Here is a 25,105-nt window from a genome sequence, read left to right as displayed (position 1 = left end):
GTATTACAAACATTCGATGTAAAATATAAGTTTCTTGACTTTTTTCTGATTCTTAGCTCCAAGACTTCAAGATGAAAAAATAAAAATGAAAATCTATACACAGTTGCATGCCACAAAATATAATGCGTATAGGCCTACAGAACTGGTATGGTGGTTTGAAATTTTTAAAAATAGCCTACCAATTTGTTCATATTTGATACAGGATTGTGTCGTAAATGCAAGTATTGAAATTTGAAAACTTCTTTCTGCTACGCGGTTACGCATTTCGTTAGAAATATTCTAGATGATAATTTTGTCTTCTTCTAATAAACGTGATTCACTGCACATTAATTTGGTGAAATTACACTTTGAGGATAATCCTGTGAAAAGTGATAATATTATTAATGACTTCTGCCAGTTTTTGAAACGTACAAGAAATCAAGATACCTAAGTGAAATGACAAATTGAAACATAAAGAAAAAAAAGGCGGAATTCGCCGTTTTTTTTTTAATTTTTATTTTTAAATAAAAATGAATGAAGTGAGATTTTTTACGATTCTTTTCTTTCCCTTTTTCGTGGTACATTTTGGCGAGTGATAGTGAAAATGATATAGAGCTCCTTGGAGACGAAAGCACACCAATGAGCTCTCATTTAGTTTAAAAACTTTTATCTCGCTTTATTAATGGAAATTTTTTTCTCTAGAGATTTATATCACAAGTAAATAATTAATATTCTCTATTGAGGTTATGAAGAAGCTGTTTTGCATGAAAGAACGGTTGGATTTCTATAATAGATGAAGCTGTTCTAAGGTAAGAATACAAAGAGACAATATACATGTTGTTTTTCAGTGGTTGTACTCGTAAATTTATGAATTCGCGTAAATCGTTAATCATAATTAGGGACTTCTCCTTGCTTATTCTTAAAAGTTTTCTCTTCCTTTTTTATTATATTAAAAAAATAATAATTCTTCTAAATACCTACCTGGACTGAACTTTTTTCTTCGAAATTTACTTCTAAAAATGTTGTTTGTTTTTGTTACCTACCTACCTATGAGAAAAATAGCCTTCACATAATTTGAAAGATGCTTAAACTATGTAGTAACAAGTTGCCGATTTGTTTTAAAAACGGAAAAAAGTGTGTACGTATAAGAAATTGAAAGTGATAGGTAAAACTCTGCTTACCATAATATCGTTGTAAGTGTTTTCTTTGCAGTACCTAATTAAGTTGTTTGCAAAAAATAATGCTAGTACCTAATTGAAAGATGAGTCGTACTCGTGTAACTGGAATAATTCAATATTTTTACACGCCATACCTAATTTCATTTATTTTTTCTAGTCATTTTATTTCGATCACATTCTATTATAATTTTTCTAATTTTTGAATTACTTATCATCCACAGTGATCCGCGCGAATAAATGTACATACTTACATATGTATATTCAAATGATAGGTAAAAAAGTACCTACATGAATTGGGTAGATATTTTCTGTACATAATTTTGTGGTATTTCACCTACGCTGCGAGTACAACTGTAGGTAATTATTAATCAATAGGTACATTTTTTCAGATTATCAAAGCTCTAAAAATAAAATGATGATGTGCATTTTGCGTGTTGAAATCGAAAGAAAATCTTTACTGCTTCAACGCGTATGTTATGAATTATGAGCAATCATTACTTCCGGTGCAATTCTAAATTATTCACTCCCGATTTAAAAACTTGAATAAGTAAATAGAAGTTAGAATATTACCTTCACTTCGTGATTTTCTCCGTTGTTCCATTTTATTGCGAACAAATAGATATATAGGTATAATTTAAAGTACATAGTACCAACAAAGAACCAAATCATCGACCACGTTTGTGAAATGTTTCATTGAATACCTATGATAAAACAAAAACTGAAAAGTTTCATCACTTTTACTGTACCAAAAGTTGATTGTACTGTAATGCTTGATTAAGCAGGATGGAAAATTTGTTGTTTATAAAGTTCGCAAATAAGTACCATAAATCTGCTGCATTATAGTAGGTAAACAACCATTTGCAACAATTTCGTTTAAAATGCATTTGACCAAGATATGTACCTACCTACTATTGAATTCAAAATTGTAATGTGAATATGAACATCAAATGTCAAAGGAAATTGAACTTTTTTTCTGGTATTTAGGTAAATTATGTTAGGCCACTTTTTCTACTACTTCCAATGCAAAGTAAATTTAATAAGAAGAATTTTCCAACGATAAAAGAAAAGCGAAAGTTTAATTTTTCAAGGCTGTGCTGTGTTTGTAGTTAAATATTAGTTAACGTACCTATATCAAAAACATGGAATCATTTCCCTTGAATTAATTAACACTATAAAATTCAAAATCAATACCGAATCAGCGTGTGTAATTTACCTACCTAATTCAAATTATTACTGTTGAACTGCATTATATTGCAGAAAAGACAAATTGATGATAACACACTGTTAAGTTGTGTATGTCACCCATACGTTAGTATACTGTTACGCTGGTTTGTGTATGCAAGTAGGAGGTCTCTGTATTACCTATACTGAAATTCAAATTATTGTAGGGTATAGGCAGGTATATCCACCTGCACTATATGCAAAGTTTATGTACCCACATTCAAAATTAACGAGCCAATCCAGCTGTATTAACAAGTACCTATCTAATCTACTTACAGTACAGTGAATCACGAAAAAAAGTCTAGGGATTTTGACTAATTCAGGGGAGACTTTCATTTATGTGTACTTGAAAATCACGCAGAAGAAATTTTAGCTTTGGAGGTGTTCCTGGATGAGAATGCATGGCCCTCAAGACTCAAAAAAAAACCTGTTTTGAAAAAAATTGCATAGTTTCAAAAGATAGCATTTGAGATTCATGCGTCCATCTAACTCATTGTCGTCAAAATCCATGACAACTTTTAGGATACCTAGTTATGTACCCACTAGTTACAGTACAACTGAGTGGTTGAAAATTTGTAAATTGCTTCATGTTTGGGTGATTTCGCGTTTTGAAAATTGGTACTTATTTTCTTCTCAGAATATTTTGGAATAGGTAGGTACTTACAATGGTGTCAATTTTTTGAACCGTGCTGCCAATTACAAACATTTTTAAAAATTTACCTACTGGTGTATTTATGGTATGTAGGTAAGTTTAGGTACCTACTACCTACCTTCGTTATTCGAAATTTTTCTCAATTTTTTGTACTTACATATTATTTTGTTGAAATTTTTTTTGTAATTTGTTATTTGCATGACATCTTTTTTGTACAAAAAAAGCATGATTTTCTATCAATTTTCCCTAGGGAAAAAATGAAGTTCTTGAACTGTGATAGGTAAGTTATTTTTTAAAAAGTCGATATCTGCTTGTATACTAAATGAAGAGATACCTACTCAAGTATAGGTATTTGAAAAATAAAACGTAATTATGCTCGTTCATTTAAGCATGATAATTTTCTGTATTTTTTTAAAAGCTAAATTTTACCCTGACACTCGAATTGACAGACAATTTAATTTTGTAATTTCACAAACTTAATTGATGAGTAGGTATTAGAAAAGGCCAAGTTTCATTTTGACGTTTCGAACGTTATTTAAGTTGAAAAGTGACAGAAGTTAGTTTGGCAGTGATTTTAAAAATGGGTTTTCAAAATTTTATCCGCGTGCCCTATTCATACGTTTAAATCGAGTGAAACATCTTTTTACAAGAGTTTGCCAACTTTCCCTTCTCAATATTTAAAACAGATTTAAAGGAAAGTCCAAAATAGACTCTAAAACCATTAATGGCGTTGTTTTAATATAGACAAGCCGTAGAAAAAGATACTCAAGGCGGATGAATTATGGAAAGGTTGAACGGTAAAAGGGTTGAACTATGGAAAACGGCAAACTCGACAATTTCCCAGGAGATTATTAAATTTGTCCGTAATTTCCGATAGAGTGTTTAAACTACCTCACACCACTAATTTCATACCACTATTTTCATACGGGCTTCGGTGCTACCCTCTTACGTATTTTGCAAGGTAGCACCTTGTCGGATTACATTTACGTAGGGTTTACCAAAATGTCTGTAATTATTTATGCTGCATGCTGAGTTCAAATTAAAGTTCCAAAATACATATAAAGTGATTCGAGAATGAAATCTTTATTCTCATTTTTCGTTTATTCTTTAACGCGTTTCTGTTATTTTAATTTCTTTTTTTTTCTGCCTTTCTATTTCATACCTCATATTCTTCTCTGCTTTATATTTTCGTTTATCTTCATTAAACTTTTTGCTTACACTAGTGTTATGGTACAATAATTTTTTCTTTGTTCTATTTCTCTTTGTGAACTTTTAATTAAACATTTCGCAGTACTTTAAAAGAGTGGCGTTAGCTTTTCTTTAGTTTTACCATTCAAGTCATGTAAGTTTAATTTTTAACTAGATATTAGAATTTAAAATGTAATTTTCCGTTCCTTTTGTTAATAATGTTGAAAAATTATTGCAAGTACGAATTGCTGCGAGCAAAATCGTGTAATCGGCGATAACAAGCTCTACTTGTTTTTTTAACAAGTAAGTCCATAAAAAAGTTTGCTTTTAACGTGAGCTTTAATCATGTTTAAGTACCTGTTCCAACGTGCATTTTACATTTCGATTTTTACCTGTGTATTGTATCGACAAACTTACAAAACGTAATACTCGTATGTGTGTGCACATAGGTAACTATAATATGTAGATGAGTGCCTACTATATGTATACTACCTACCATGAAGGACTCGAGGAAAGAACAAGATTAGTCAAAAATTTTAAAAATGAGTTCAGGGTCGAATTAAATTCATACTGAGGAGTAGAAACAAGTGGTCCATTTAGATTTTGAAAGAATTGATTTTTTGTTGTAAAAATAGCCTTTAAAAAGTAGAGGAGTGAAGAAAAAGGAGCCGAGACCAAATCAGAGCAAAAAAAAATCCAACATCGTCGATATAACCATCTAGAATACAAAAATTTGTCATTGTCTTATCTTAACAGCTGATTTTCATCAAATTCAAATTGTTGCAAAACACTATAGTTTTTCGATTTTTTGCTTGATTTTTTCCACGAAGAGTGACTTTTTAACTCGTAACTTACCTCTTGATTCTTTTTTTTTTTTTTTTACATATTATGCGCCTCGAGTTGTTTTTTTTTGGGGGGGGGGATCTTGTGTGATATATTTCTGGTCATTTACTTTTATGAAATTCAAATTCACTGCAAAGTTGGAGCTTCGCAGCACAAAAATTAAAAAAGTTGACTTATTTGGTTCTTTCCTTGTACCCTTCATATAAGTACGAGTAGGTAGGTCTGGGTATTTTTATCTTTACAAATAAGTCAATTACGAGTATTAGCAGCCTTTTTTGAAACGTTGGCTCTATTAATTTTATTTCATCACGTAGAGTGATGTCTTTCAGAAAGGAGTTTGCCTCTCGACATACTTAATTACCTACATTGGTGTGAAATACCCCCCCCCCCCCCCTCCAAAGGAGAAAAACAAGACAACATTTTTCCAAAGTAGGTAGGTACATGCCGCGCGTAGATAAACTTATAATCTTTCATCATGTTGGCGGAAGAAGATAACGTTAAAAGCCTCTGATTCAATACACTATTAAACAGTTTTCGATACACAAAAGGCAGTTTGGTTTTCATGTCGAGTCTTTTATCTAGCATAATGAATTGATGATTTCCTCTCTACTCATCAAACTCCGTAGAATAAATGATGGCGTTTATTTATTCGCCGATTTTGAATTAAATTTTGCTCAAGATACCTATTAAAATTATTGAAAATTGATGAACCACTTTGAAACGGATGAAAAAGCTTGCAATTTATTCTTCTTAAAAATAGTAAAATCGGAAATCAAAAAGACGGAATATTTTACACGATGCAAAGCCGCTGTCTGTAAAAGTTTTATTACTTTTAGCGGTTTACATAACTGACGAAATATTCAAAAATGGAAAAAGAAAACTTTTATAATCGGAGCTCTCTCTGTTTGAATTACAGGGCGTTTTTCGGTTTCCGCTATATTTAAAATTATAAACTTCTATAATACTTACTTGCGCTGAAATATACGTTGCGGTTTTACAAAATATCCATTCGACATTTTCTTTTGCAAACGATACATTTAATCAATACCTAACTGTTGAGAAAAGTTTAGCTTTTATAGACTAGATAGAGGTTCAGTAGGTACTTATTAAATATTTGAGAATTCATATTGAAAGATTTTTAAGAAATAAGTATACATAAAAGTCAACAATCTCGTTAGAGGTGCATCATCTCCGAAGCAAAATGGACTTCATCGAGAAATCAACATTTATACCTACTGCGAATTTCCTAGCTCGTCAGCTCTGCTGTAACAGAAGGGTCAACTTTGGACATTGGTGTTCCTAATGGCAACAGAAAAGAAGGAATAATTTCTTCATTTTTGTAAATTACTGGATGGTTTGATGAATAACTGGCAATTTTTGGCAAATTGGTAAATGCATACCTAGTAACTTCCGGTTAGTTATAGGTACCTAGACCTACTACGTACTACCTACTGCTATTTTTTTTGGTAAGTTATAATGGTAATTTCTTGGCGAATTACTGTATGATTTTGGTAATGGTAGCGAGTAGATTAATGATAATATCTCGTCTGATAAATTACTGGTGACTTCATGTACCTACCCAATTTAACTGGTAAGCATAAGTTTCTGAAAAATTTTGGTAAAAGTTGTAAGTAATTTTTGGTAAGTAAATTAGGTACTGTTCGCTGGAGGGGGGGGGGGGATTTGAATTCTGGATATGATATGTCGCATTTCAAAAACTGAAAAAAATTGGATCAATTTAATGCTATGTATTTACTATCATATTTAATATAATTTCACAATAATACTTCATTTGACTTCGAATTTTTGAAAAAAAAAATTCAGTTTCTCTCCTCGTACCTACTTTGAGTTACACTGAATTAAACTTGTTTGGTTAAATATCGTGGTGGATTTCCCTTCAATTTTTCTCGTAAAAATTCAAATTAAAATTTAATTTTTTTTAAAATGTGGATTAAATCAGTAGGTATACCTACCTACTTGAGATCCCTAAATAGAAACTTTTAAAAATATAGCCCTAAATTTGACTCTTAAGAATTCGAAAAAAAATCAACGAATTGCAACAATTAGTTAGGTACATACATGTTAAAACTCTCAAAAATGACATTTCTAACATATTTTTGGGCTTTTGAAAACTTGGAAAAATCTCATATCCAGACTTCCTATCAATGACGTTTCCTGATCATGAAAAAATTTCAAGCAAAAAACATATTCATGGTGCAAAAGGAAACTTTCCTTAGACAGGAAACCTTAACCCCATTTTTTTGAATTTAAAATTTAATAATCGTCGTGATTTGAATTTGAAATAATTTCATTGATGGTTTGTTTGATTATTCAATTCAATCATAAGTAGGTATAGTAGGGTAGTTTTTTTTCGAAATGAAATGTATGTAGGTACCGTACGTGTAGTTCTGCAACCATTTGCAAATTTATAAACAAAATAAAACGGTTTAGTCGCATTGTTCCTATCTGTTATTATTTTTATTTCGCATTTTTGAGTAATTTCTAGTTTTCCACAATCTTCCTTTGTGTAGATATTTGTCTCAATCGTGAATACGAATTCAAACTGACAGTTTTTATTTGTTGCAATTTGTCTTCGTAAAGTATAAATACGGTTCGTATTGCTGCCGAAACAAGGATAAAATTTGTATGAACGCGATGTCAAAAGTAAATTTAGTGAAGCAAAAGAAAAAAATGAAAAATAAGAAACCCTAGTTAGAAAATACCGACTGATACCATGTAAGAATAAGGGAATTGTGTGTGTTATATTAAGTATTGCATTGGTAGAATTGGATTTTGAACTTCGCAAAACACGTTAAATTCATTTTGGTACAGTATTAGATTATCGAGGAAAGAGTTTGGTAATTGAATGCTGTCTGGATGTAAAGGGGAACAAAGTTACCGTCGAAGACAAAGCAGTTGTAGATGGAGAATTTTTTCCAAAGAGAGAATGCGAATGGGCGTTTTTGTTTTACTTTTCCTCGCATCGGTTGATTTGCTCGTACAAATTTTGTGTGTTTAGTATCTACTGGTATTTTTTTTTTCGAGTGTACCCAAGTATTGCGATGACGAAAATATAAACGTTTTATTATCCAAGTAATATTTTGCGTGAAAAATTTACCCAAGTATTTAAAGCAGGCATTCGCAACACAAATTCATGTGCCTACTTTTAAGTATTTACATTTGTTCGTCGAATATGAATTGTAAAATGACGTATTACAATCATGATTGTAGCTCTAGGCACATTTATATAAAGAATAGGTATAATACTTACATGAAGAGAATGCCTTTGGCAAATTTTTATTTCAAAGAGAAGCTTACATCGGTAGGTACGAGTAGTTACCTAACCTAATTTAATTTTATCAGAGAATATTTGTACCTAGTTGTAAGTGTTTGCTTCTTGGGTATTATTTCAAAAATTGATAAGACATTTTATTTGTTACTACACATATAATTATATGAATCATTGAAATATTTCGCAATGAAACTCGAACATGAAAATGTACACCCTAAGATTAGAATTTAAAATTTTTAAAAAGTTGTCAATAATAAGTATGGTACCTACATATATTAATGGTTGAGTAAAAATGTGTCGGTCGTGGCTCGACACCTACCAGGTACCTACCTGTTTGTTTATTTTGAATGATTTATCGAATGCGATTCGAAGTTGAGCATATTCAATTAAAACAGATATCTACCTCCATTTTCGGACCATATAGGTAAGTGGGTAAGAGTATATGGGAATGGTATCGATATATTTTGATGAGACCCTTTCTGTTACCATTGCTTTTCCTCATTTCACGATAAAGTTTCGCTAAAAAATTCTTCAGTTGCTCAAAGTCCACTTAATTAGTTGACTAACAAACTATGGATATAATTAGTAAGTAAAAAATTAATACCAACTACCTATCCCTGTGTTTGGTGTTGAAATTTCATTGTGTGTAAAGTTTTTGCTTTGGGTATTCTAACTTGTACGATTCAATCACCTATGTTGAAAGTTTAATAAACGCCTTCAACTTTGCAGTGAAATAATCGCAACCCGGTAGGTAAGTAGAAGCTAAATTGATGAGCACTTCGCCGATGAATAATTCATACCCATGTGTTACCTAACTTGTTTATTTTAGCAAACTAATGAATACTTGCCTCCTTCGTAATATCGTGTATTTGTAGCTAGCGCATATTTTTTAAGTATGCCAATGTTAGCTGTATGGAAAATTTGTCTATTGTTGAAATTATTACAATTTTTTAATTACCTACCTAAAGTCCTGCTCAAATTCATTTATTCGTCAACTAATCTTCTACCTCGTATCGATATACCACGAATGTGTCATTTCAAAGACACTGGATAGCATTGTATAGCTTGATTGAAATGTTCTGAATTGTCAAGTCTCCAGGGCAACATATTTTAGTTTTACGTTGGCGTTAAAATAATGCATGTTGAGCTTTTATTTAGGTAATTGGATTTTCGTTTTTAAGCCTGGGTGATTTTTTTTTTTTTTTTTGATGAACCAGCCACAAATTTATCGATAGGTACCTGTACCTATATGAGACACCCGCTTAAATGGGAACGTATAGATGTCCATTTTTCACCACTTGTTTCTTGAATCGATTTTTCTGTTTTTTCGATTTTTTGAAGTTGGCAAAAATGATAAAAAAATTTGCGCTACTGCGTTTCCAAATATTTCCTCAGTTTCAGGAATGACATTTTTCAATATTTTGACAAGATTAATGCGAAATATTCGCCAAGAAAAAATGTTCAAAATATGTACGAATTTTATACTCGCATGTTTTCAACTGTTCAGTAGAACTCTAAAAGTGGTTTTGCCTCTTTGGGAGCCCAAATCTTCCCTCCAGGGGATCTTTTGGAGCTAGAATTTTTTGTGGGTAACCTTCAACTCAAAGTGAAGATCTCTGCTGAATTTTGTCAAAATTCAACGACTTTCACGAAATGAAAAACATGGAAGAAACATTTTTTTAGGAGCTTAAAATCTGAGTAGAAATGGGATAACAGTGTGTCTATAACGGTCCTGTGTATCCTGTTTTTTGCTTATGTGGATCATGCTATCTTGTTTTTTTTTTGTTTTTTTGTTTTTGCAAGAATTGTCAAAAAATATGTTTTTTGGTAGGTAGGTATCATTTTGAAATTAAATTTTGAATCTTTTATTCTTGTCTTCGTGAAAATTGAAACATTTCTACCTAAACCTTGGTTATTTGGAAAAATTTTGACCGCTTCCCAAATTCTAAAAATTGAAATATCTGTTTGAAAAAAATTACTTCTGAAAGTTTATTTTTTCCTGTTTTTATGCTCTCTTTTCCTTTTTTCAAATATTCAGGTACCTACCTATTTTCCTCTTCTTTAAGATTTTGAGTTTCAGTTTTTTTTTTTTTTTTTTTTGAAGTGATAAATATAGGTAGTACATAATAAAACAAAAAAATTTGGAAAAATTTTAATCCTCCCCTCCCTTGAAAATTCTGTATAATTGTATTGTTTCCATTTTTTCAGTAATCTTTATTTTCTGTTCATTTTCTGTTTTTACAATTTTAATTTGTTTTTGTGAAGTAGACTTGGAAGAAAGTAATCAACAAAAATTTCAACTAACCCTCCTTTTTAAAAATAGGTCCGTAAATCTATTGAATAACATTCATCAAAATGTCTTTTTTTCATATTCTGAATTAAACTTTAAAATTTTTCAATTTATTATTTTTATTTTAGAAAAATTCATGTTTCCCAAAACTTCTCATGGCGGTAGTAAATTGAAAAAATAGGTATCTGAAAATTTGGAAAATTTCTATTTAGTTGAAAAAAAAAGTTTCAAATGTTTTTTCAAGTTGAAACATTATTAATATCTCTCTATCTAAAATTGAAAATTCAAGAAAATGTTCTGCTGTGTTAAATTTTTTTATTGTTGTTTTACTGACTATAATAGTAAAAGGAAGAAAATGACGAGATAGGTAGATAAACTTTTTTCAAAAATTGGCCAAAAACTTGAGAAACAAAGCAAAAAAGTGTGTACGTGGGTGTTTTTTGCAACACGAATATTGTTCCAAGTTCAAAACGGAAGAGTGAAGTCGTAAAATTAGAATAGGTACTTAAAAGACGTATATTCAAGGCACCTTCTGAATAATTGTACCATACATATTCAATTTCAGCATGTTGGGTCAATTTGAAGATGTTGGGCGGGATAATTGGGCGAATAACTGAAAACTACTGGGAAAAAACACGAAAATCTGTTTCATCGTATAGCTGAAAAGATTAGGTACTTTCACTTCTCCATAATTTCGTTTCAACCTTCTGATGAAAAGCCAAACAAACGAGGAATCTGTCATTCGAGATTTATCATTAAAACGAATCAATTTTTTCCTTTTCAAAAAAATTGTCAGAGTTGAAACGAATTTTTCAAAAATTTTCAAAAGTTTTTCAATGAAGTTTGTTTGATGGAAAATCAGCCCGTTTTAAAATTAGTTTTAATAAGTTTTCTCGTTTGCTTTCTGTCGTCGTTTTTTACGAATAAATACAAAAATCAAATTTTTTATAATAAACATTAAAGTTGGTATAAAAATTACCTAGAGAACGATAGCGAACGAGTTGTTTTTTTCTGTCAAAGAAAACCGAGATAAATGCGACATTTGAATGGTACAGTCGGACAAAAAGTATAACCCGTGTAAGGTTGCAAAATTTATCACCATTTTGTTCGTTATATTAGCTGTCAATGAAAAAGAGTTGAGATGTTTGAAAGTAGGGTATTTTAACTTATAATACAGGCGAGGCGAGATAAGATTTAACATACAGCATTGAAAGTGTATTCATGAAAAGCCAAGTGAAAATATTGACAATGGGGAAATACGCCTATTCCATTTGTTTTAATGAAAATATAAAGTCTACGAAAAAATTGCTTGTTTGATTTGGTTTTTTTTTTTCGTTTTTCTTGTTCGTTTTTTTAAACGTCGCATCATCATGAATGCGTCATCTTCTCACCAATCAAAATAAACGTATAAAATTGGCAAGTATATTGAGAAATCGGGCATTTTGAAAATATATTCTAAATATTTTAGTCGTTTTATTTATTTGACAAACTGAATAAATTTGTCAAATTACCTTATTTTCTTTTGTGATTTTTAAAATCCACACCCTTCGCATAAAAATGAAGAAAAATTAACTTCGCATCTCGAACAGGTCAAGTTTATTTTGTGCGATGCTTCACGCCATTCGTTTGTTTTCATTTAGATAGGAACGTACTTACCTACCTATTTACTTATTGTACGTCAATTGACTGATCTGCATAGGTACTTACCTATCTGGCATTTTCTTTTGAAAAATTCGCTCGGTTTGGCGGGGGAATTTAAATTACAGCGCCCATTTTATTCCCTAACGATCTCATTCATTTCATTCGTCCTTGAACATTAAAAATTTCTGGTCAAGACGTTAACCACGGTTTGTTTGTAAAATGTCATTATACAGTTGAGGTATTAGTTCGGAAAAATTAAAATACCCACTACTGCGGAGCGAAGGAAAAAACGAGGAAGAGGGCAAATGAAATTTCTAGGGAAAAAGAAATGATATGCGCAGACTCGAATTACGGAAGCGTTAAGTTAGTTCTTTAAGCTGTTACCTTCAAATCTGTTCATAAACAATTGTCTTCCTACGAAGACAAACGCTCGTCGCCGTTTTTTCGCGGGTAATTTTCGTAAATATTACGTAAAATGAGAAATTTGCGCGCACATTTTTCGAATTCGAGTTTTGCGTGAAATACGCGTGTTACGAAAATTTGACGGCGAATTTTCACTCGTGATTTATGATTCCATCGCTTTGTTCGCTTTGGAAATGTGCTGTTACGGAACCACGCTAGAATTACTATTGGTCTTAACCGTCTTATGCATTGTAGCGGAGTGCAAGACAGGTAACTTCTAAATTACCATCATAATGATCGGCTATGATAAGGCGTACCTATTTTTCGTTAGCACTTAGAGGAAGCACTGGCTCGAATTAGTTTATCGGTCATGTTACGTTAACTCACTTCACATCGGGACACCCACGCAATCGACGTGTTGAAGCAAATTTTTTAAAAACGTGTGTTTAATATGCTTAAGAACAACGGAAAATTATACCGAAACACGATGCACGTGTACTTTTTAAAATAGATTGATACTTAACTCGCCCCTTCCCCTTTCGTCCCTTTATTTAGCATTAATCTGTGCGCGTTTTAATCGAGCTTTTCTGAACGTTGAATATCGAATCTGATGTGTTAAAATATCGTTGTGTGCTATATTACCTCGAAAATATTTATTATTCTTTCCGAAATTGGTGGAGAATGGTGATAAATTGATTTGAAAAGTGGAATTCAATACTTACTCAACAGATTGGTGTGATTAAGATTGATTTTTTTTTTCGAAATGCTTACCAGAAAAGTGAAACTTCAACTCGAATAAATATGTTTGGGGAAAAAAATAGGCAAGTCCACTCTTTAGAGAAATTTATTTCTTCGTGAATATTTTATTTCTTACAATTTTAAATGCTGCAGCATTTTTATCAAATAAAAATAATCTAAAATGCATCACAAAATATTCCGGATACAAGACTTGAGGTGTCTACCTACCTAAAATTATATCATCGAAGTAGGTATGAATGAAAAATATGCAATTAACTTATCAGATAGGTATATCTTACGTAAATTCACTCTTTAAAACGAAAAATTGAAAGAAATTATCAAGTCGCGATCATCGTCATTCTATTTGATTTAAATTTTTTCTGCCAAGTAAAGTAGTAATCGATGTTATTCTTTTTTATTCGTTTGAAATTTCGACATAACTTGAATCTAGAAATTGTACTTACCTACCTACCTATCTTTGAATATTCACTCGTGTATCTATTCGGTTTTATTCTAACGCAAATGTCATTCTTAGGGGCTTTTGTGTGATGCGAAGTGTTGACGTTTCGTTTGTTTATTTGTTCGTAAAAATCACCTTTCCTGTAGTTTAGCTAGTTAAGTAGGAATAAGTATAATGAGACTTGCCAATTTATGCAAAATCTTGGCTATTAATTTTTTTATTTAGGTACCTAGCTGTACTTACCTTTAAATATAAGTAAATAGGCTACTAATAAGTACTTCCGTATCCTCTTCCCCCTCTGTCATTCTATTGAATGATTAACTGGATTCGATTTTCTTGGAGTACCTACCTACATAAATTCTTCAAATTCGTAACTCGCCTGCCCTAATGAATTCAAATTATACCAGAACTGATGATGTGATCAAATCATTTTCTGTCAAAGTTGAATATCTACAATACAACGTCTTTTGCAGTAATTTGAAATTGCTGGAAAAATTCCAAATTTTTCTGGAGGATAAGGATCGCAAATCAAAAATGGTAGAAATCGATTCAAGAGGCTGATTCTGAAAGATAGAGAGAATTTCATGCGGAAATTGGTGAATTTGGAATTTTTTGAAATTGAAGTTATTCAATTCCTACCTAATTTATTTTTAAAAATACAATTTTCAAGTCGTAAATTCGAATTTGTGACTTATCTTATTTGATATAATATCAGACCGACTAATTAGGATTAAATGGTACATAAATGTATTAATTGATTGCGACACCTTCTGAAATTATTTGGAATCGTTGGACGGTTGGAGGAAAGTCTACTTCTACTATACCCTAGAGGCTCCAATTACTTACAATCGATGGTGAAGAGGGGAGGGTAGTCGATTTCAGCGTACCAACCAATGTTCAGACTTTCGTCTCAAGATTATTCTATTTTGATTTTAAAAAAAAATGAATACTTACGCCAATAATAATCATTTGCACCTATTTCTGTAATTTTTGAAAATTCACCAAAAATCAAAGATCAATTCTGCAGCTCAAAGTTCGGTTCTTTGTTGCGAGTGATGTGTTTCTTCTGTGAGTATAATTTCTGATCGATCAGAGTTGGTCTGCAGTTGTCATTCAAGATTTGAATGCGAGGACACCCATTTCTCTCCTTTGGTAAATTTCTCAAAAGAAGTTCTCTATAGATGACCACTGGTTGATAAATGTCATTTTCTATATAGTTTAATCGCTGCCGTTAAAAAGTTGATTTCCGACTTTTCTTGTTTTCAATATTTTGGTAAACCCTGAAAGAAGCAAAACGCTGAGGTTTGCGGTAAAAGGGTTCAGATTGAAATTAGTTTTGGTATATTTTTCAACATAACTTGGAGAACTATTTTTTCAATGAGTCAACTTATATAAAGTACTGAAAGCCATCATTAGAATAGTTTGAAAGCTCGTTTCATCGAACAATGGTTTCAACAGTAGTTCGTATACTTATGCTACTAATGAAAATAAAAATGGAAGTTATGGCAATTTTTGCTAAATTTCTGAAAACTATGTATAATTTTTTTCAAGTACCTAGGTACCTGAATAAAAAAAATGATAAGTTTATAGTTGGGTAAATTCTGATGAAAGTAGCTCTCCAACTTTCTCAATGCGTCGTCAGGAAAATTATTCAATCAGTGATTTGGAAAAAGTCCTATTTTTAAATTTGTGTACTTTTTTGATGTTCACAAAAAGGTCATAGGTGTCTACTGTCTACTCCTCGGTCGTTTTGAAGGAACTGGCGTAAAAAATTGATTACCTACTTATTATTTGTTTTATTCTGAATGGAAGAAGAATATCAGTCATTTTATGGGACATCCTAACTGATTTCTTTTTTCATTCAGATTATAAATATTTTTCTTTCAATTTTTCTGTTCGAATTTTTTAAAAAGGAGATCAGAGATTATTAATTATTTCAATTATTTGTACCTACTATCAATATTCTCGACATTCTTAAACATTTTAAGCTATCAATTCACGAGGAAAAATTTTCATCCTTTCGATCATTTTGATCATGGTTTTGAAAACCACTGAAATGTGTGTAGGTATCACTTTTAGCGTAGGCTAGTTTTTTTCTTCACGAAAATCGATCATGTGCAATAATGTAAGTATCTAGTTCGAAAAATACTTGAGCAAATTGTAATTCAATTTTGTAAAAAATTGTCCTCCAAGATTACGTAAAATTGTAAGATTAGTAAAAACGAGCAATCGTACCCAACTTGAACTTCGTTGTGTATTACTTCATGGTGTTTGCGATTTACTTATACCTACCTCTAGTAGAGGATTTAGAATGGTTTAGGCAGAAGAGTACGACGCGTTCAAGCGACGCTTCGCGAGCAGGAAGTAATTTCATTCATGCAATAATTGACGGCCGTGAATAAAAAGGTGTTGCTACTCTGTTTGGTTACGACCCTAGTAATTTCTTGGACACGCGGTGTATGGTACGTTTATTCGGTATACCATAATGTATCTATTTATCCAACTATTGTGGCCACTATAGTGTGAATTCCATAGCAATATTTTTAATAAATTATTAATGTTCTACGCCCGGCCATCCGAGTATCGACCAAATGCAAGGAAAATTGCGCTAACTTCTGCTTGTCGTCGTAATGTGTGTTCTACGGTTCCACCATACGGGTTTCTCTGTCGGCCAATGCTCTCGTATATTATTTCCAAGTAAAGTTTTCTCAAAATATGTTGAAAAAAGGATGAATGAGGAATGCGGTTCTGACATTATATCGTGGTAAATCTTCGATAAAAGATGAAAAGGCGAAATTCACGTTAACTCAGAACGAGTGGATACATTTTTATAGGGGGTATTTTTATTTAAAATATTATTACCTAGATACCTACCTATCACAGCATATTCGTCCGAGAAAATTCGTTTCCCAGTTCCGTATTTTCTCCTCTTTGGGGAATATCGTTGTTGTCATGTCGCCAATTCCAGGAAATTTTCTTCTTTCCAATTTAAATAATTTCTTAGTAATTGACATTCTTTTTCGCTGATGACATTTTCAAAATGTTGCATCTTCATTTCATGACAACTAGGTGCTTAGATTGTAGACGAATAGGTATAAGGAAGATGAAAAAATCACACGAAAATTTATTATATAGTTACCTATAGGTAGGTACTCCCAAAAGCTAACATGTTTTGAAACACAAGTTTGATGTGTACCAGTAGATATTATAATACCTATCTTTGAGATCCCTAATTTGAAAAAAAAACCATGAGAAGTCCCGAAAATTTATTTGAATTTTCCGAACTCTTAATATGTTTTTCTCTTGTTTTATTCTTTCTATACCATTACCTACAGGTATATTTTAAGACCCACTTTCGATAGGTATGCTATAAGTAAGAGAAAACTTTTTTCACTGCCCAAATTTCTGGGCATGCTGCGATCTTACGGACTTTCCCCCTAGATCATTATTTAAACCGATGTTATGCTCTGAGACTCACTGACGACATTTGCCAAAAAGTGAGCTCCAAAACGTGATACAAAGTTGAAATATTCAACAATAGATAAGTAATGTCAAAAGTGAGCCTCAAAAATATGTATTCGTACGATGGACAGAAGTGAATACCTACTTAATTTTCTTGAATTTCAGTTATCCAATCAGATTTTTTGGGATCTTGCACTTTTTTGAAAAATAGTATCAAGAAATGAAACTTTAAAGTTACGGTCAGTTACAGTCTTCGTCTTCATAAAACATAAATAGGTACCTACCTATATGCGTGAAAAATAATACATTTTCTTCTCCCCTTTCTCGAACTTTAATTTACAATCAAAAATCTACTCGTTGTCATAACTTGGAAATTTTGCTATTGGTTGAAATTAGAAGTCATTAAAAAATTTTAATGTTTACAAATGCGTACAAGATATGTATAGTAATGAATTGTAAATAATATTTAATATTGCGCACCTAGTTCATCTTTCGAACGAGATTGTTTCAGCAAGTTAAATGCTAATTGCTAAACAGACTTTTCAAAGTTTTCGAAATAAAGGAACGTCTGGGATAAGTTTAGCTTTCGTTGCTTTTTCTGGAACATTGTTGACAAGATTCTCAAACATTTCGACTTTAATATAATTACAGTTGCAAAAAATGGATTTGTTTTATTTATCTGTTGGGTAATTTTTCAGCTGATATAAAGTAATTGACTGATTGTAAGTGAACTAATGAGTAAAGGTACGAAAAAACCACGAGTGGGCACTGTTTGAGCTGTGCAGTGTGCAAGAAAAAGATTTAATTTCGAAAGATGCCCTCACACCAATTTGTTGAATTAGCGCACTGATCATTCCTAGTACCTAATAAATTTTGGACAAAATTTTCCACTAGGAGATGATTGAAATTGAACATGAATGCAAAAATTTGCAATTTCAATTTCAATTACATTTCAACTGACGTTGAATATTCGTAGAATTCGTGTGCTCTGCCCCTTCGATTCGAAAACTGAGCAAACATACGTAGGTACATCAACGTAAGAAAGGTGCCTTATGTTTTTGGCAAAATCCGTTTAGTCCAATGCCCAATGTTAGTGCACCCTGTATGGTTGCATATGACGTTCCAAAAAGATTAAGCATTTACTTAATTATCAGCTTGATTTAGCTTATGACGAGGCCATGAGCCTCAACGTTCTAGCATGAGGTACAAAATAGGTACTTCTAAAAGTACTCTCTCGATACAACAAGAAATCAACGTTTTAACCTCATCCAAATGACTCATTCTTTGAGCTGCTTCGCTGAAAACAAAGTGTTCTTTCAAAAGAGAGAGTAGAAAACTGAAAATATAAATAATATGCAGATGCACGAAGCAAAAACATTTTTAATGATCTTGCGAAATAAATGTTTTTTTTTTTGTTTTTTTTTTCATTTGAAGACAATAATTGATATGAACGTAAATTGAAAATAATACCATTTAGGTTCAACGATCCCCTAATTAAGGACATTTTTATAATTAATGACAAATTCTGATACTTTTGAATAATAATCCAGCTGTTTGCTACTCTACAAAGGAACTTTCAAAATGAAAGTAATTATTTACTGTTTTTTTTCTCGTCATTAAGCACTGCAGGTGTGTATACCTACCTATCCACCTACCTACCTACCTATCAGTTTGAGTTTAAACTGTGAAAGTTTGGTTGTTCTGAAATTGCTATCGAGCTTTTTAATGATGCATTTTAAAAGTTGGTTTCCTCATTTAAAATTTTTATAGTGTTACAAAAGGTCAGGGAAAAAAACGAAATTAAAAGTGATGAGTAAAATAAATACTGACCAATACTCGTACCTATACATACTATGCTTAAGCTGTTTTTATAATTTTTAAATTTGTTGAATTGCCTAACCATAAGTAGGTAGGTATAGGTAGGCTGGTACGAGTAGAAGTGTAGGTACTCAGTTTTCGTTGATTTTGTGTGGTAAACCCATAGTAGGTAGATATTGCGAGAATGGAATGGTAGTTAGTAATCAAATTACATTAAAAGAGTGAAACACATTGTATGCATACGGTGGTCACTTTTCCTTTCTTTTCATTTTTTTTAGCAGGGGTGCTCAAGTTGTTATAACTTCCCTGCAACCACAAGTATCCATTTCATGAGTAGCAAGTATTTTCATATTATCCAGCTTCGATAATTAATTTAAAAAATAGTAGCTAGCTGGAGTGGAGTAAAAATTAGGAGAAAAGGTACCTATTCAATTTTAAATGACGTGTAAAAATAGTTTGCCTCTATTGCTCTTCTATAAGTAGATGAGAAAAGTCACCAAGGGGTCATATGCTTATGGTATGTACAACAAAAATTTTAACTTTGGATTTTCTGTAAAAGAAGTAACTACATACCTACATAGGTTTTTATGCTTGTATATAGGTACATAATTAAGCTACATACTCTAAATTTTTTTTCATTAAGCTGAAAATTTCTTACAATAATCATGAAAGTGTTGAAACACCAGCCAAAAAAGTGAATTCATTTCCATTTTTATTTCGCGTTCCGCAATGACTTGCTAAAAAGCAATTTCGACCTACCCCAAATAAACTCAAGTAAAATCTGTTTGTATGTACTTATTTTAATCGTACACTTGAATTTTTGAGACACTAAAAGCTGAAAAAATGTGGTGTTTCGAAACATTTGTACGATAAATTTTAATTATTTTCACAAGAGCACGACCCAGATTTAATGCTTTAAAAAATTTGTCGCGTTTCTCTTTTTCCTTTTTCCTTTTTTTTTTTTTTTTTTTTTTTTGAAGAAACGAAACATGCACAATAGCTTGAGGCTGTAAAAGCATAACTTTCTCATTCAACACGACAATTATTATTCTCATGCCAGCTCATTATCAATTAATTATTTTGAAACTAATGAAAAAGTCATATCGAATTGCATTCTTGAACTTTTTCATTTCTACACATGATTTATTCGCAAGAAAATTTCCATCGCTTTTATTTTCATAGCTTATTTCACCATCATCATCAAAGTGTTAGATATGTCAAACTTTTACACGGAAACTTTGTTAGAGAAACCCTGGAGCGGAAATTTGAAAAATAAAAAATACGAAACTATTCTCCACTCTAGTCAGAGAGGGATTTAGTTACACGAAGATATGTACACTGTACAGGTGTTGACAAGTTGATCAATGTTACACGTTGTTGTTGCTTGTATGGCGATACATTTTTAAGCACTCAGTGAAATTAAAACGTCAACTTTTTTATCGACGATAAAAAGAATCGCATTCGGCGAGATGAGTAGGTACCTAGTACCGACACTAAGCTGCGATAATTTTCGAGGAAATAAACCTAGTAATTTTTATATTTGAATCAAATAATGCGTAAAATTGCAGCGATGGAACTTCATACGCTTGTTATAACACAAACGTCTCGATTTTGTTTCATGAAAACATTGCTCTTGTAGCTAAATTTATTGGAGTGGAAAATGCAATTCGACCGACTATGTCGGAAATCAAAAAGTGTTAATACTGACTTTGTGTTAACCGTTTGACGTTTGCTAAAATGTTCAAAAATACATTGACACGATAAATCAGTAACAGACATTTAGACAAGACCTCATCATTTAAGCTAATGTACGTACTTACCACAGTTATGCGCGATAGCTAAGTTACATGCTGTGCTATTTTACAGTGAAATAGTTGCTGTAAGAGTAGGTAGATTTTCTCACGATTTTAACTCAACTCGGCCTTTTACCGGTTAAGATCCGCCAGAGATGTACTTTGGTCCATTAATTAGAAAACCATTTCCTTTATCTAGCTCCATTCGTATCGTTTCAATAGGCCTACACCTTCAAATCGCTAATGCCTTTATAATACCTGAGTTGGTACATATCCAGTTTTTTCCTCTGTTATTGAATTATCTACTCCTTTGGTGTAATGTTAGTATAGGTCCTACCTACGACTTCGTACCTATGTATAGTATCGCTTTTCTTTGTATTTGAGGACTTCCTAATACTGATGTAACATAGGTAGGTAGCTCGAAGCTGAACCGACCCAAATTACGAGTTGCTTTGCTTTTACTTCCTTCTGTTTATGGGTACCATAGTAATTTCAAACTTGCATGCAAACAAGTAACCCTTATTTTCTATTTGTGGTTTTTTTTGTGAGTTTGTTTCCAGTAGAAGTAGAGCAAACAAGGTGCAAAATTGATAGAAAAAAATGCAACAAAATTCCTCCACTCTCTTCAGTATTTGAGTCAGGTTCGTTCCTATAGCCCGGATTGTAAAATCTTTAGCTTTTCCTTTCTTTTCGGCAAATTTTTAAATTACAATTTTTCCAGAGCTCGGGACAAATTCGCAAAAAATCATGATATCTCCAATCGAATATGCTATATTGCATCCAATTTAATTTTGAAACAATTTCAATGATTTTGTTTTAAAAATGTTTTAAAATTTTCAACAAAAAAACAGAAAAATTATAGAGAGATTTCAACAACTTTTCTATGCATGAATTTGAGGATTCCTCAACACAATAGATATTCTGACCTCAACGTTAATAGAAAACAAAAGCAAAGAAATTTTTCCCCATAAAACTAAACAACTTTGCAAAACTGAAAGAAAAGTTTTCAAACCTCGAAGATAATCAGATACCTACGTATACTCGAGCAATCATCACCTAACTGCATTCTACACCAATATTAGGTACACAAATGAAACGTAGGTAGAGGTACTTACTACCTACCTAAACCTCGCGACAATACTCATTTTTTACACGCTGTACTTAACGTTATCGCATAAAGCGTAAATGAAGTGTGGCGTCTTGTTTCCTTTTTTTTCAACAATATGCAAATCGCAATCGCTTCAACTCCGGCAAAGGCGCAAACGCCCTCACATTACAACTCGCGCTTTCGCGTATATATTCTTCATCAAAAAACAAAAACGCCTTGCACAAAAAAAAATGAACGCGAGCGGATTTCTGGTTACAAATTCTAGTTGGAGAACATTTATTACGAATGATATACTACATTCACGCAGCAGCAACAAAACTACTCATACAATACGAACAGAAGCGACAATACCAACAGCTAACAGCTATAATGTAATTACAGCGCAGCGTAACGATCGCGGGAACAAAAATACCGTCAAGTTTTATGCTAACAAGGATCTCGCCGAATCATCAAAATAACAATGATCAAAATTTTACTATATGTATTAAGATGAAACATTATAATTACGTTTACCATACAGCACGTACTTTCGTACTTGATAGGGTACGAGGTACGAGAATCTACGTACTATATACCTATCTGCAAACTATCGTTTTGTTGAGATCGATTTAAACAGCGTTTCCAGCCGTTGAAATTAATAAATTTACTTTCACCGAGTTCCTCGGCATCCTATATTATCTAATATCTATGCTATACCTATCTAATTAGAATACTTACGGATTATTGGTACCTACCGAGAAAATGCCAAAGTGCTTAATTGATTTCTGCGATGTCGAAGTTCCATCGGTTCTTCTTACCTACCTACATCCTACGAGTACTAAATTTTTCAACGAAACTAATTTCGTGAAAATGCTGATTATTTTTCACGTCAAGTAATTCCTTTACATCAGGTACTTCTGGTTTGCAGCCAATGTTATAATGATCGAGTTGATTACTTCTTTGTAATCTGATATTTGCCGAAATAAAATTAGGTATTTCTAATATTTTTTCATTGCAATTTCTTGGGTAAAAATGCCACCGGGTAGCTTAAATTAAAAACCCGACATTATAAACGGAAATATTTTCACGTCAACGTGAAATCGTCCCAGGTATTCACTTGACTTACTTTAATAAAAAAAGTGACATCTAAATTTGAAATTAAAAGTTCAAGTTGGGTATAGGTGGTTTTTATTATGTAAGTAGGTATCTAATCTTGCTACTAATACGTAGTGTTGGCAAAATTCGCGCATTTTTATTTTGCATGCGCCCACAAATGCCTACAAGCAGAAAAATTAAACATTTAAAGCATGATCAGTCGAAGTAAAGAATGATGGAAATTGCATAAAAAAATCAAAAATTCCTCCCAATCTGAATTCCATCTTGAAATTATTCGAAAATTCTAGAAAAACATTCGCCAGTTCGTATAAAATTTTGCAAGAAAACTTCAAAAAAAATTCTTTTTTTGATTTTTGAACAAATCACATTCTTGTGGCCAAAATTTAGCAACCTTATTAATCAGTGTTACGAGACGAGTATTTAGAGGTGTCACGTGCTTTGATTTTCTTGTTGGAAGAAATTTCTCATTTTTGGCTTGACGCAAATATGCGTGCGAATTCGCGCATATGCGTCTCTAAACAACCTACTAAGAAATTTTTTCAATGATTATATTGATTTTTGTGGAGAAAAAAATCATTTTACTGAAATGAAGCGTTTCTTTGTTTCTTAATTCAAGTCTTTCTTTACCTGTTGAACATTTTCATTTTTTGCCATTTAACGACGTTCAAAATTGAATTTCTTATTGAGCTCAATTTGATTTCTTCAATCTCAGAACCATCAGGCAAACGTATGGTACCAAACTCAAGGCGAGTGTTGTACATTCTGTAAGTTACTTACGTAATGTGCTGCTTTACAGATAAGTTCTGTTGCTCACAGTACCTGAGTCTAGAAATACATATGTAATTTTTCATCCGGGGAAAAGTTTTAATGTAGGTAGTAGATACCTATGTAGCTATTTTAAATACCTATTATACACCCTGTGCATAAAGGTTGAAAGAAGATAGTATCTTGGATGATCTAAGGAAGAAATAAAATAATCATGTTACGTACGTTATCTTGTGTTTAATAGTGACCGTTGAAATAATGATTTACTTGCCAATTTATAACATTTTGCAAACATAAAAAAAAACATTGTACCTCCCAAAACTTTTTTCGCTTACATCGCAACTTAGCCATATATGTAATATTTTATTTTTATTTTGCTGTACCTTCCTGTATTATATATAGTTCCAAGGCACAGATGGTAGTATTCGAGATCTTATCATTCATTTCTCAAAAATATATCAAATTCTGTATCAATGTCAAAAAAAAGTCCAAATTCTGCAAACGTAGGTAATACGTAAAGGTACGGATAAGATATCCTATTAGTATGCTTACCTTTAATAAAATCAACAAAATTGGTACTTACCAATGACCGTTTTTTAAATATCTACTTGAATGCTATCTAATGTTTAAATAATAAATATCGAATGGATAGGTAGGTACCTACTTCGCTAATTTACCTTTAAATAGGAAGCGCGCTGTTAATTTGCTTTTATATTTATATTTATCGATTCTACAGACTTTTAGCAAATAAGAAACTTTGTATGACAGTTTAAAGGCAGCTTTTTTCGTATTTTTTTCCACAGTAAAAGTTTGCCATGAGAAAAATACAAGAACGAAAAAGTTAAACAAAGTACTTTGCTCGATGTAATATAATCAATCACAAATGTTTCCTATTTGTTATCGAATGGAAAAGTTTGTGCCGGTTGGAAAACTCATCTATGGTTTATTGTTTTTATGTTTCTAAACTTAAAGAACGATGAGTGCTCTAATGCTTCAGTCTCTCAATTATAAACGTCAAGCCTTTGCACCACTATCTACCATCTACCTACGAAATATCATCCAACCTCATTAACTTATCATCGCTTGTTAACGTCACCTATTCCAACCTTGAGGATACAGAACATTTTCGTAGAAATATGATTTAGATAGGTACGAGTATACTTTCATTCTGACGTGTATA

General features: G+C 32.0%; 1 protein-coding gene across 1 annotated transcript in view; it reads left to right on the top strand.

Annotated features, from left to right (window-relative positions):
* Window positions 1–12,641: 12,641 nt before the first annotated feature.
* Window positions 12,642–25,105, top strand: part of LOC135842025 (cyclic GMP-AMP phosphodiesterase SMPDL3A) — a 53,488-nt gene continuing 41,024 nt past the window's right edge. Inside the window, exon 1 of the mRNA XM_065359302.1 lies at window positions 12,642–12,956. Coding sequence (XP_065215374.1) covers window positions 12,881–12,956 — 76 coding nt within the window. The 5' untranslated portion in view covers window positions 12,642–12,880. The remainder of the gene's footprint in view (window positions 12,957–25,105) is intronic.

Source organism: Planococcus citri, chromosome 3, assembly GCF_950023065.1.
Source record: "Planococcus citri chromosome 3, ihPlaCitr1.1, whole genome shotgun sequence".
In the NCBI taxonomy this organism is placed as follows: Eukaryota; Metazoa; Arthropoda; class Insecta; order Hemiptera; family Pseudococcidae; genus Planococcus; species Planococcus citri.
The sequence above is the reverse complement of the archived record's forward strand: the minus strand, read 5'-3'. Positions and strand labels throughout refer to the sequence as shown.